Source organism: Vidua macroura, chromosome 14, assembly GCF_024509145.1.
Source record: "Vidua macroura isolate BioBank_ID:100142 chromosome 14, ASM2450914v1, whole genome shotgun sequence".
Lineage (NCBI taxonomy): Eukaryota > Metazoa > Chordata > Aves > Passeriformes > Viduidae > Vidua > Vidua macroura.
Window position 1 is genome coordinate 1,907,466 of NC_071584.1, and position 12,894 is coordinate 1,920,359.

At 49.8% G+C, this 12,894-nt stretch overlaps 1 protein-coding gene across 2 annotated transcripts in view; it reads left to right on the plus strand.

Annotated features, from left to right (window-relative positions):
- LOC128814355 (gamma-aminobutyric acid receptor subunit beta-4) overlaps positions 1-12,894 on the plus strand; it is a 73,843-nt gene that overhangs the window by 14,788 nt on the left and 46,161 nt on the right. For both annotated transcript variants that reach the window (XM_053990121.1, XM_053990123.1), the window contains exon 3: positions 11,368-11,435. In XM_053990121.1, the coding sequence (XP_053846096.1) occupies positions 11,368-11,435 (68 nt within the window). The remainder of the gene's footprint in view (positions 1-11,367; positions 11,436-12,894) is intronic.

Sequence of the window (12,894 nt, forward strand, 5' to 3'; positions counted from 1 at the left end):
GCCTCCTGCTATTCTTGTCATTTGTGAGAACAGACCTAAGCACCTCCTGAGCTCTGGGCCATTGCTTGGTCACCAAACTGTGACCTTTCCTTCCGCTGTGGTGTCCTGTGGAATCCCCACAGGGAACAGGCAGGTGAGCCCACTTCTTGCTGTGGAGAAATGTCATGGTACAGCCATAGGAAAGGCTCTTAATTAATGGGAATTAATCTCATTCACAAATGGTTCCCCTTCTGATAGGTGAAGCAGAAGGACTTTCCTCAACACCTCATCAGAGAAAAACGGAATTTTGTAGATTTCATCGTTGGCAAAATGTTCAAAAAACCACTGCATATGGTAGAAAATATATTTACTGTGTATGATCATGTCGTGGAGTAGGAAAACCGGGAAGGGTGTCCTGCACTGCTTTCAGCTTTCACTCCTGTGCTTCTGCAGCGAGTCCCCAGGGGCTGTCAGCAAGGAGGGGACACAGAGCCTTCCCTGTCCCCATGTGAGGCTCCACTCTGAGCCTGCAGAGCCATTCCAGCACTGAAAGCCATGGCGGGCTTTTATCTGTGACACAGCCCAAGAGCAGGGGAAGAAATAGGGTGAGTGCCTTGGTTCCTGGGACACTTTGTCACCCCACACTCACATTTGGGACAGTCAGCTGAGCTGGGAGAGCACCAAAGTGCCCCTTCCTCTTCCACAGCTCTGTGCTGCAGAGCCAGGATGGGCTTTCTGGCCAGCAGATCTCTCCAAACACATCCCCTCAGCTACCTGGAGTAGTTCTTACTCTTCACTCTGCGAGACAATTCCCTGCTCCCTTTAAGGAGCTTGGTGCTGGTGTCACAGCAGGTGACATCTCCGGGCCAGGGGAGCCTTGCTCCAGGGGAAGAGCCATGTCCAAGGGCTGCACTGGGCTGTTCAGAGGGTGATGCACAAAAAAGGGGATGCTCATGGCAGTGGCAAAGCTCTGGGTGTAAGATCAGAAGATGTCAGGCCAGGAGAGAAGGCTGCCCAGGTCACAGATGTCACCTGGAGAAGGTCTGCAGGAAAGCCCACTCTCCTGGCCTCTGGAGAAGGATCTCAGCTTGGCAGGAAATTTTTGGAAGTGAGGGAGAGGGTAGGCTATGAGCTGAATTCTTCTTCTTATCCTCCTTTCACAGCAAAAATAGAACATTTATCACAAGTTCCCTGCATGTTTTTCTTCCCTATTGCACACTAGCTCCTTGCTAGTATTTGAAGCTCCAGAAAAAAGAAATTGATGAGTACTCAAGTTAATAATGTGTGCTTATTGTGTTGATGAATTGCTGGAGATGAATATATATGTAAAAGCTCTGCAAGATTCACTCATCCATGCATCCTGAGTGAAAGCAATTATTTTGGTGAGCAAATGGGACTTAGTTTTATGTCTTAATAAAGAGATTCTGGGCTAAAAGGCAACTTTTGTTCTGGACATTATTGCAAATCAAGTCTTAGTGAAATAATGGAAACACCAGCACAGGGGGCAACCTTTCAAAAGTGAACATCCTGGAATCCTTTTTTCTACTAAACTCTTTCAATTCTTGGTTGCCACCGAATTTTGTAAGATCTTCCCTGTTTCAGACTGTGGAGAAAGGGCAGGACTGTGGACAAAGCACATCCAAGAGCCTCAGAAACTGAGGGACAAAAACTTGTCATCCCATGGATGACATTTGGAAAGGGGGAGGCTTGGTTTTATGTGTGTGCTTTGTTTCTCGTGATTCCTAACTGAGATAGGAATTTAATGTGAATGTAATGATATTTTCAGACCTGACTCACTCCATTTTTTCAATACTTGCCCTGTAAATTGTCCTGGCTGTCCCTAAGTATAAACCTTGGGCATGGTGCAAGTTTAGCACCAGGAACCAACCTGGCCATCTTGTTCCTTCTGGTTTTTCCCCACATGCTGGGGATGTCCAGCTGGATCCAATCCAGGAGTTACATCCTTTAAAGACAAGAATCTGTAAACAGAGATGAGGAGGTGTGACTAGCTCATAAAAAAAAATGAAAACAGGGAGGAAAAAAGAGAAAACACCTTGTTGTTGTCACTTTGATAAAAATGACAAGTCCAGGTATTTTGTTGTTGTTACAAACACTTCTAAGACAGAGAAAGGGATTTGATGTGAACAGAGGAGCTTGTGTTAACCCATTTAAATTAATTTGGCTCAGCTCATTTGCAGCTAAGGGGATTAGGTGGCTCAGGCTTTGGTAATGTGAGAGAGTGTTTTCCCAGACAGGTCACATCCCATAGTCCAGGCCAGGCCTGCAGGTGCTTTGGGGGAGAATATTTCCAGTGCACACAAGAGAGAGGCTCCTCCACGGAGAAAACATTTCTTGCTCACGTGCCAGGAAAGCCCCAGCACTGAAAAGTTGGGTCAGCACCTTTGTGCCCTGAGTGGGCAGGTGAGAAATGAGACATTGCAATGGGCAACTCGGGAGAAAATTCCACAGCTGCCAGGCAGGGAAAACTGCTAAGTGACCTCACCTGTGAGCCATCCTGGCAAGCCCACCTGAGGGGTGGAGTGGCCTGTGGAGGGAGGGAGTGGCTGGATCCTGTGGGATGGGATGGGATGGGATGGGATGGATAGGATAGGATAGGATAGGATAGGATAGGATAGGATAGGATAGGATAGGATAGGATAGGATAGGATAGGGAGTCCCACACATAGCAGCACCACCCCTGCCATTGGGGGTGGTTTGGCTGTGAGGAGGAGGGTGGTGTTGTGCTTTTCCAGGTATTTTGCTGCACTCCTACCTCCTGGCTCTGCAAGGAGTGTTATGATGCTGGGGGAGGGATCCCAGTGCTTGGGATTCAGCCCTAAACCTGCTTTAAAACCTGTGTGCCTCTGTGGACCTTGTAGCACCAGAACTGGTACAGAAATTGAACATTTGGCATTGTAAAGAGTGTTTTTGAGGCTGTGATGAGCCCTGGGGGCTGGCCTGCTCAAAGACTAACCCAGGGAGCTGGATTTGGGGCAGCTGCCTGTGGTGAGTGTGTTCTGGTACATGGTTAAATACCTGCTGACTTTCACACCCAGGGGTTCAAAATATCTCGTGTCTGTGTGCAATCCTTTCTGAAGAGCTGCCCCCTTCAAAAGCAGGGTAACAGGTGCTGGGCTGGGAAAGGAGGAGCAGGAGGGTGCCAAAGACTTCTGAGCCTGCCCCAGCTGGAGGAGCAGAATCTGGGACAGTGCCCTGGCTGGCTCTAGGAGATGGGGCAGACACAAGCTCTGAGGGCCTGAGTAAAAGCAAAAGGACTGGGCTGTTCCTGAGTCCACCAGAGCTTCCCAGGCAGGCAGAGCTGTGCCCCAGGGCTGCTCTGGCAGGGCCCCTGGAGAGATGCAGTTGCCTGCCAGGATCCTGACAGAGGTAGGAGGGAAGTCTTCTCAGGTGGAGCGGTGTGGGGGTGGCTGATGAGCGTGGGCACAATGCTTCACGCTGCTGCTGGGGAGAAGAAGCCTGGCTTGTGTTGCTTTGCTGTCAGTCTACGACAGGCACTTGCTTGGCAAGCCCCACTGTCCTCCTGCTACTACTCTTGGTGGAGGGGAGCTGGAGGGACCTGGGATGCCCGGTGTCTCTGCTTTCCTGGGATTTGCTCGGTGTAAACACAGGGAAATGTGGTATTTCATAGTGCCAGCTCTGCAGAGAGGGATCCAGCAGGGGAACACCAAGTGTGTGCCCTGCAGGCTGCAGAGCCTCGGAGCTGGTCCGTGTGGGTGCCCTGGGGACACGGGGAGGGCAGGTGACCTCTCCTCCAGGAGGCTGGAGCACGGCCTTCATCTGCCAAGGGTGAGGTGTGGATCCACCTTCTGCCATGTCCTTGCTCCAGCAAAGACTCCAATGGCAGTGACACCCTTGCAAAGCAAGCTGGCCGTTGTCTCAGCTGGGCACTGCCAGCTTTAAGGGATGGATGGGAGCTGGCACTCAGTCCTCTTGGTTAAGTTGCTCTTAAAGAGTTGATTGCTGGAGCCACTGGTCAATGCCAGGTTGATGATGGTGAGTTCTGGTGAGATGATGCAGTTGTGTCTCTCTAAATTAGAGCTTGACAAACCTGAGAACTTATTTTCCTCTCGCTTTGCTGTAACCTTACCAGATGTGCGTCACCTGGGCAAGAGATTCTCAAGCAGAAGCTGTTGGAAGACTGTTTTCATCACTGAGGATGAAACAGCCTTAAAAATCTATCTCCTGAATATTGACCTAGGCCTCTACCAAGAGCAGAGGATGTTCTGAGTAGTCAGTGACTGCTTTTTAATGCTGAGAGCCCTGTGTGTGTGTACAGGTGCTCTGCTGGACTGGGTCCACTGGCAGTCTGGATGCTGTCAGGCTTGGTGTCTACTCTCTTGTTCCATTTTAAAGCCTGTACATTTGAGACCTTGTTTTTATTCAGCTTGGGTAGCTGTCTACCAACATCTTTTAAAATCAGCCTTGATTTAGCTTCCTCTGTAATCCTTCGATCCCTCTGGGACAACCTTTACATTGTTTTTGCAGCCAGCTGATTGTTCTCTCTCACTTCCAAATTTCCATGGGATATTTGCAATATCCCACTCTAATACCCACTAATCCATTAAAAATACCCATGAGATAGATTAGGCAATCCACTGTGCCTCACAGATTGTGCACCTTAACTCTCTGCTTCCCCTGGAACAGTCACAGAATGGGTGCTGCATCTGCACTGTTCCTCCAGAAGGATCCCTCAGCACTGGCTCAGGAGCGGGCACAGTTTGCTTGAGAAAATGTTCTGTGGCTGTTCAGGTCCATGGGGAGGCTTCATGCGACAACAGGCTGGGACTGTGGCTGCTGTTACCCCGGTTAAGCTTGTGTTTGCCAAGAGGGTCTCAGGGAGCAGTGCTGGCAGGAACAGAGGTCAGCTCTGCGAGGGCTGTGGCTCCTGGCTCCTCACTGAGCAGGAGCCTCATTGCTTGCACCATGTTCCTGTTTGGATATTCCAAAAGTCTCAGGAGCTGTGCTGTGCTTCTGTGGTACCCTTCCTTAGATGTTCCATTCTACCTTTGTGCCATCCTTGATATCCTGGTGAGAGCTTCCTCCAACGTGGCATTTTCCTTGGGAAGTCCTAACGATTCCCTTTCTTAAGTAAATATTTCAAATGCAGTTGTCTGACTGGATGAGGTGACAATGCCAGGATGCCAAGAAAGGAGATTGGCACAGGCTGGAAATCCTCATTATCCCCCTTGCACAGGGTGCTGCTGAGCCTGGTGTGCTGTGGATGGATGGAAACCACACCAGGGTTAGGCAAAATCTCACTCTGTGCATGGGCCCAGTGGTGTAAAAAGGGCCAAGCACTCCCTAAAGGAGTATGGGAAAATGTAGGAAACCTAAGAAATACCAAGGAAACCTAAAGAAATACCCAAGAAAATGTTTTCTGCCAGACCTACTTGGAGAGCAGCTGCAATCTCCATGGGAACTAGTGGTGGTAGATATCCTTCCTGCCCCTGCAGAGCCGTGAATCCACGGGGAAAGAGCAGGCATTGACATCCCCACACGTCCTGGAGGCCATGGCCCTGTCTTTTAGCTCCAAAATCCTGCTAAGAGATTTCTCAGCAGTGACAAGTCCCTCATAAAACCTGTCCCCTTCAGCCAAAACGCCAATGCCAGGTTTGCTAACTTGCCTTGAGACCATCTCTCCTCCTGGTAATGTATAACAGTGTAAGGCCATGGAGGGCTTTGCCCTTTTAAATCCAAGGGATTCCATGGGGTGACCTGCTGGCAGTAGAGGGAGAGCTCCAGTATCAGCCTCTGAATGTGTTTGATGTTTCTGGCTGTTGTGCTAAACCTGGCAAAAGAAATGCACAGCACTGGCTGTGGGTGTGGGTCACAGATCATGGAAATAAGAGTGAAAAGAAAAAAAAAAAAAAGTCAGAAAAGGATTGGAAAGTGTTTAAATGGATGTTTAAACCTAGATTTTATTGGAAAAGTTTGAGTAGGTTCTTAAGGGACCCTGCTGAACTCGGTGCTTCTAGATGTCACTGCAAATCAGAGGTGCTGGATGAAAGTGGTTCCCAGAACATTTCTGCTTTCATGATACATGGTCAGCTTTTCTTGTTCCTCAAGCAATGTTAACACTAAACTGAGTTTGTGCTTGATGCTGTACATAAGCTAAAATAAAAGGAAAGGAACAGGAAAACCAGTGTTGGGAAACTTCTTTGTGATTTGGCTTGTGTAGCCTGCTGGGCTGGCATCTTTCAGATGTTCTCTCACTGCTGTAGCAGAGCCTTGGTCCTGAGATCTGTAAGCTCAGCTGTTATGCAGACAGCAATTTGTGAACTCCTCTTGCAATCTTCCTGTGTGCTGAAAACCCAGGAGCATCTCTATTCCTCCTGCACTGGAGTGTAGTAAATTTGAGTGTCCTGACAACAGGCTGGCCTCTGAGTTATCTTTTGGGTGGTTTCAAAAAACTACAGCCCAGGACTAATTAGTCCATCAGCCGAAGATGATTCAAGGCTATCTGCTCTGGGAGGGCCAGAGGGAGATTTATGAAGAGGATGAATGTTTTCATCCTGGCAGCAGCTCCTCAGCCAGCGACAAGCCCGGTGCTGGATGTGCTGCCTTCTGCACCTCCAATTACCTGGAAGCTCTTGGCTCCCAACTAACCACGTCTGTCAGGCCTTGTGTAACCAAGCCATGGCTGCACGTAGCCGTGACGTGGGCCCGGGCTCTGAGCTGTAAACACAAAGCCAGGCTGCCCCAAGGTTCAGTGCTGGGAACAAAGCAGAGGCAGTGGCCTGGGCGAGCCATTTTCTGCAGAAAGAACGAGCGGATGCTGAACACCCCTGCCTCGTTGAGGAGCGTGGAGTGAAGAGTGGAGGGAAAAGTCCTGGCAGTGGAGTGACAGGCTGTGGGGTTGTCGTGCCTGTGGTGAGACTGACATTGCCCCAAGTGCTGGTCCTGTTGGGTGGGGGGGTCACTGAAAATGCACAAGAGGCCATGTGGTGCTGTGGTCCTTCATCAGCAAACCTGGCCCTCCTCCTCCTGCCTGCACCAGCCTGTCTGTGCAGAAACACTTCCACCAGACAGTGCAGGGCTACCTTGTCTGGGACTGGCTGTTTTGGGGCTGCCCTTCAGCTTCTGGAGGGCTTGGAGTGAGGAGCAGGGTTTTGCCTGGATGGAATCTCGTGCCTATGGATGCTTACCATTGAAGGGTAAGGCACAGACCTGTTCTATTTGTAGGTTTAGTAACTGAAGCCTCTAATTTTCTCTGGCTGGCTTTGTTTACTCAGCAGAAGACCTAAAAGCAGCTTTTCTGCTGCTGCAGGGATCTCAGAGACTGGTGATGCCACAGGCAGGGTGCAAGCAGGGAATGCTGAGGCTCATGCACAAAGCTGTCTTGAATAATTCCTCCTCTTGTCCAGAAGAGACAGGGCTGTGCTCCCTCCTGCTGCACGCGTGATGCACTCCAATGGCAGGAGCTCAGCTGCCCCTTTGCCACCTCTAACCTCCTACACAGAGCCAGCAGCTCCCAGGATGGCTGCAGCGGCCTTGGAGATGTTTCTGTGGTTTTAGGAGGATTCTGTACAGGGGAGGTTGCTTTTTCTTTTGTCTGTACGAGTGTGTTGTTGCTTCAGTGGCTGGTTTGTGGATACCAGGCTTTAAAATAGAGATGTAGACAAACTGGCAAAAGGCCAGAGGAGAGCAGCACTAATTGTCAGAGCTTTAGAAAACATGACCTCTGAGGAGAGGTTGAAGAAATCAGGTGCATTTAATCTAGACAAGGCAGTATGAGTGGGGGAGGGAGGGGGATGTCATGGTTTCTCAGAGCATAAAAGCTGTTGTTAAGGAAGGATGATTGATTTATTCTTTCACTGTTGTGGGGGGGGGGGGGGGGGAAATGATGAGACCAAACTACATTTAAACTGCAGAGAAGATTTAGTTTGGATACCTAGGAAAAGCCTTCAGTGCAGTGAAATGCAGGAAGGTATTGTTCAGGGAAGCTGTGAAATTTCTGACACCCTTTGTTCCTGTAGTTGAGACTAAAGGGTAATTTTCAGGTTGATCCCTGTCCCTCAGCAGCTGCAAACCTCGGCTCTGCCAGCAGTGCCAAGTCCACGTGGCCAGGAATGCAGGAACCAGGAACCTTGAAGCACTGGCTGCAGTTCATAAAAATGATGTGGCTTCAGTGGACCATAAATGGAGCTGTGTTCACCTGCCCACTGGTCTGGAGTCTCCTTGGCTGTGTCTGTGTTGCAGCTGGAGATTTGAAGGCAGAGGAACCCAAGTGTTGACTTCCCTGGGTAGGAGTGAAGAGGGACAGCTTGGGCCTCAGCTCTGGGCAGCTGCCTGAGTAATCACCCCCCTCTTCACTGAATGTTGTGCTTTTATCTTCAGTGAGCTCTGTGGGCTCAAAACCAGGCTGAGTTCTGGGAGAGATGTCCCAGTCCAGGCTGCCATCACCTCTGCTGGAGCGCAGGACACAGCCTTGGAAACACAACCTTTCCTCTACACTTGTGTCGAGTTATTTCTGTTAGCAACGTGACTCCAGGTGCTGGGGTTTGATGCATTATAAAATAAAATATGAAAGTAATAACTGGTTGCTGGGAAAATATTGCAGATTAGCACAACTTGTTCTCTACCTTCACTGTGTTTATATTTGACAAGTATCACTTGCAGAAAAAGGACCGGTTTTATTATAAGTCTTTTGTGTGCTTCCCTTCCAACTTCCTGAGTGCATTATTCTCAGGCATCGAACTACTTTCAGGACAAAATGTTGGTGAACTCTCCAGTGGTGGTGAGAAACAGGGATGTGTGAGGGTGCCATTCACTGGCAAAAGTGGCAGAATTTCTCACACTCCCTCCCTCGTGATCTTGCCTTCCCAGGCAGAAGCTTTTTCTTTAAGGAGAGGAAGTTTAGTTCTTTGTACCTACTGGCAAGGCACAGATAAAAGCATGGGCCTTTAATATCAGGTTTACTTCTTTTGCCCTGTCTTGGATCCATAAATGCGGAGCTCGTTCTCTTCTGGACAAATCTACAGATGACGTTATCCCATATTTGAAATACCCTACTTTTGTATCCCTCTTGCCTGAAGCTATTAACATTGGCAGAATTGATGTCCTTTGTTTATTTTTCTGTACTACTTAAAGTCTGAGTGTTGGGCACCAGCTGGCCTGGTTTTCCATTGGGCTGCACTGAGAGTCAGGACATATTTTTGTGTTGGCCGTGTCCACGCTCCTGCATGCCTGTCCTGAGCAGACTGGCAGCCAGCAGGGCTGGAGAAGGTGAAATGGCTTCCCTGGCATCTAGCTGTGCAGTAAAGGCAGGACTTCATTGCGTTGTTTGTAGGACAGTCGCACACAGGAGCCCGTGGGCTGCACGCCCCAGGGCTCGCAGGTGGGCAGCGGAGCCTCCCAAATTCGCCGGTAGATGGGATGTGGAGGAGTCAGCAGTGCCAAGAGGGGCCCTGCTGACTCTGCAGGGAGCTGATCCCTCCACCCCAGAGCTGCTCCTGGAGCTGGGAGAGGGGAGCTCTGGAGCTCGTCCCTGGCTCTGAGTCACTGCGTGACCCCGGGCGCTGGGATGCCGCACACACACTCGGTGATGAACACAGCACAACTGTCTGGATGGATGGAACGGGCTGCACAGGCTCTGGGCTGACAGAGATTTGTGGATCCCCACTGCCAGTGCTAACTGCTCTCACCACCAGCCTGCTGCCTTCGGTGGGGGGAAGGGCCCTGGCTGGTGCTGGGGAGGGAGGGGATGCACAGCCACGGTGACACGAGCGCTGCTGGGGACAGGCTGGAAGCCAAGCAGGTGGTGGGCCACTCTTGGAGGGAGCAGCACTGCATGGCAGAAAGGCTCTGCAATGGGAATGTGGCTTCTCCCAGGCCCTGCTGCAGCTCTGTGCGTGGCCCTGACTCTCCTCCTGCAACCAATTAGCCTGCAAGATCCTCAGGGCAGCGCTGACTTCCTCCTCCTGCTATGGCTTCTATCACAAGGCCCTGATTTCAGGGAAAAAAAAAAGACAAACTATCAAAGTGAGACTTCCTTAAAAGCTTTGCTGTGCCTGTGTCAGCCTCTGGCACAAAGAGGCTGCGGAGAATCGTGTCTCCCTGGCGTGACTGTTGGTTATTTTCCCACCTGGCTCCCTTGTGAAGGATGAAGGCACAAGCACAGCTAAGATGTGTCTGGGAGTGTGTCTGTGATGGGATCTTCAGAGGCTCCACGAGGTCTCCTGAGCACCCCTGCCTCGGGCACCCTGTCAGCCAGCCCGGGGTGCAGGAGCCTGCACTGCCTCTTTAAGGAGATTTGCATAGCAGGGCCTAATTACAGTGGTTGATTCTGATGTTTTCAGTGTTGTTCATATTCCATTAAAGGATAATGCTGCTTAATTTGCAGCAGAGGGTCTCGGTGAACAGCACACCCAATCACAAGGCACCCCTAATGACACTGCTTCCCTACTTCTGGTAACACATAATTAAAAAATCACTCCATTTCCAGTTGTGTGGTTCTCCCCTCTCCCCCAATCTCCTAATTACTTTCTAAGCCATTTCATGATTATCTGTAAATATTTCAGCACTTAGATCTACTAATGAGTGCATGGAAGAGTTAATACCTTGAGTGGCACAACTGCTTGCCTTTCCCTTTCTAGTGCTGCATTGCACGGGATCATTTTCCACCTTTCCACCTTGGGAAAGGGGCTTTTCTTGGGGTGGGATTGGGTTTGTGCTCTGCCTTTGGGGTTGTGGGCCTGAGCAGGGGAGGGGTAACATGCAAAACCCCATTTCCAGATACAGGAAGGCTTTTGCTGGGTTTGGTAGTGAGTGCTTACCTCATTTTAAATTGTTTTACCTGGCTTAAACCCCACAGTAAGGACTGTCCTGTTCTCTAATCCCAGCTCTGCTCTGAAAAGCCACCTTACAAATGCTGCCTTTTCACTTCATAGATCTGTTTCCTGTACTTGTCTGGTGCCTTGGGTATTATAACTCACTTGGGATTTTCAGACTGAGTACTCAGAGTGATGGAGGAGTGAGCTGGAGCATGTTTCCTGCCCGAGGCTTGCATGGGCTTGGGTGCTGAGTTCTTTGTATGGTCAATCAGGACCACCTTGTGCGAGCCCACTAGGAGCCTGCTGATGGTCTCTGAAGGAATTATTAGGAATAACCAGAGATAATTGTGTTACTAGGGGGTAATTAACTTCCAGGAATTAAAAAAAAATCAGGCTTAGGCTGCACTACTCCTTGGGGTGAGTCTAAGTCTGGGAGTGAGAGAAATCTAATCACTTGAGCACATTCAATTCCATGATACTCAGGGAATATGGGGCTGCTTAAAATCAAATCCATGCATTTCCTAGGCAATTCTTATCTTGCAGATAAGAGAGGAGGACTTGAATGTGGTCCTAACCCAGCCTATTTGTGTTTCAGGTAACCCTGTCACAGTGGGAATGAGCATCCACATCTCCAGCATTGACCAGATCTCTGAAGTCAACATGGTAAGTTTGGAAAGAGAGAGAAAAAGAAAAAAAGAGAGAAGGAGAAAAAAAAAAAAAAACAAAAACCCAGCTATAAACTGTTCTTCTATTTTCTGGCTGAGATTTACTTCCAAGGCAGTGGTTTCTTGGAGGCATCTGGATCTCTGCTGGCACCTCTGGAGCTTGTGGCATCTCATCTTATCTCATCCAGAGTAGATTTTTATCCCTTCTATGCTGGTTGCACAGACACCTCCCCAAGTCAGAAAAGCTTATGCCTTAAAAAAGTAGATTTGAGTTTTATTTTTTTTTTTTGGTTGATGCAAATGTGGCTTTATGGTTAGTCTGTCCCTGCCAAGTTCAAAACAGTGAGTTTTCATTTGCTGATGGCAATTCAACATTTCCTTGCAGATCTGTGCTGGAAAGAGAGGCATCTAATGGAAATCTGGTTTTGGGTGGCATTGATAGATTGGAGCTTTTCATACCTCTGTGAACAACAACAACAACAACAACAATAATCTGCTCAGGTGGCAATGGTTTGGGGTGAAATCTGTGAGATTTGTTGGTTACTTTGGTCATGGTCTAGGTTCACAGCCAGGACTGTCCTTCAGAAGCCCTCAGCACCCAGCAGAGGACATGGATTGTGTTGTAATTGCCTAATCTTGCCTTTCCCCCTCCTGTCCAGAGGCTTTTCCTCCACACTCTGCTCCTTTCCCAGGGGCTGAGTGGAGGGGGAGGCTGGTGGGAGCCTCCTGACAGCTCCTGTCCAGTTCCTCCCTTCCTGGCCCGTGCAGGACAATCCTGGGCCAGTTCAGAGCTCTCGCAGTTCAGGTCCATTATAATCTTGGTCTCCCCCTGCTCCTGGCCCATTTCTCTGTCTCTGGCCTCTCCTGCCCTGTTTCCCTGCCCCACCTGCTCTTCCGAGGAGGGGGGTGGCACAACCTGACCAGTTGGTTTTGTTTCCAAACTGCCTGAAAAGCCTGAATATGTGTTGGAATGAGCCAGGGGGGAGAGCCAGCCATGAACCTTTACGTTCCTGTGTGAAAGTTCCTCTGCTACCATCCCACCATCACCTGAACTCTCTGCATGACCTGTGACACCTCAGTCCAGTGACACCGGGCAGTGGGTGTGGCCCTAGATTTGGGTACAGAGGCACTGGGTAGCTGTGCTTGAGTTTAGGGCCAGATGGCTTAACCTAGCTCCACCTATCTTGCCTGTCAGGCCACAACTCAGCTTTGAGTTGTCTCCCCTCCTAGGCTCAACTTGGACCTGGCTGTTCTGGGGTGCTGGAGCAAATCTCACCCTGCTGCTAGAGCCACGATGGACAGTTTGGGCTCTGGCCTTGTGCCTTGAGACCAAGATTTGCTCAAACATAACTGGGAGGGGGTGAGGCGTTGGTTCTCAGCTGTAGCAACTGCCCCTGTGAGCCTGAGCAGCTCTGAGCCCAGCACAGAAGGACAGGGGCCTGCTGCAGTGAGTCCAG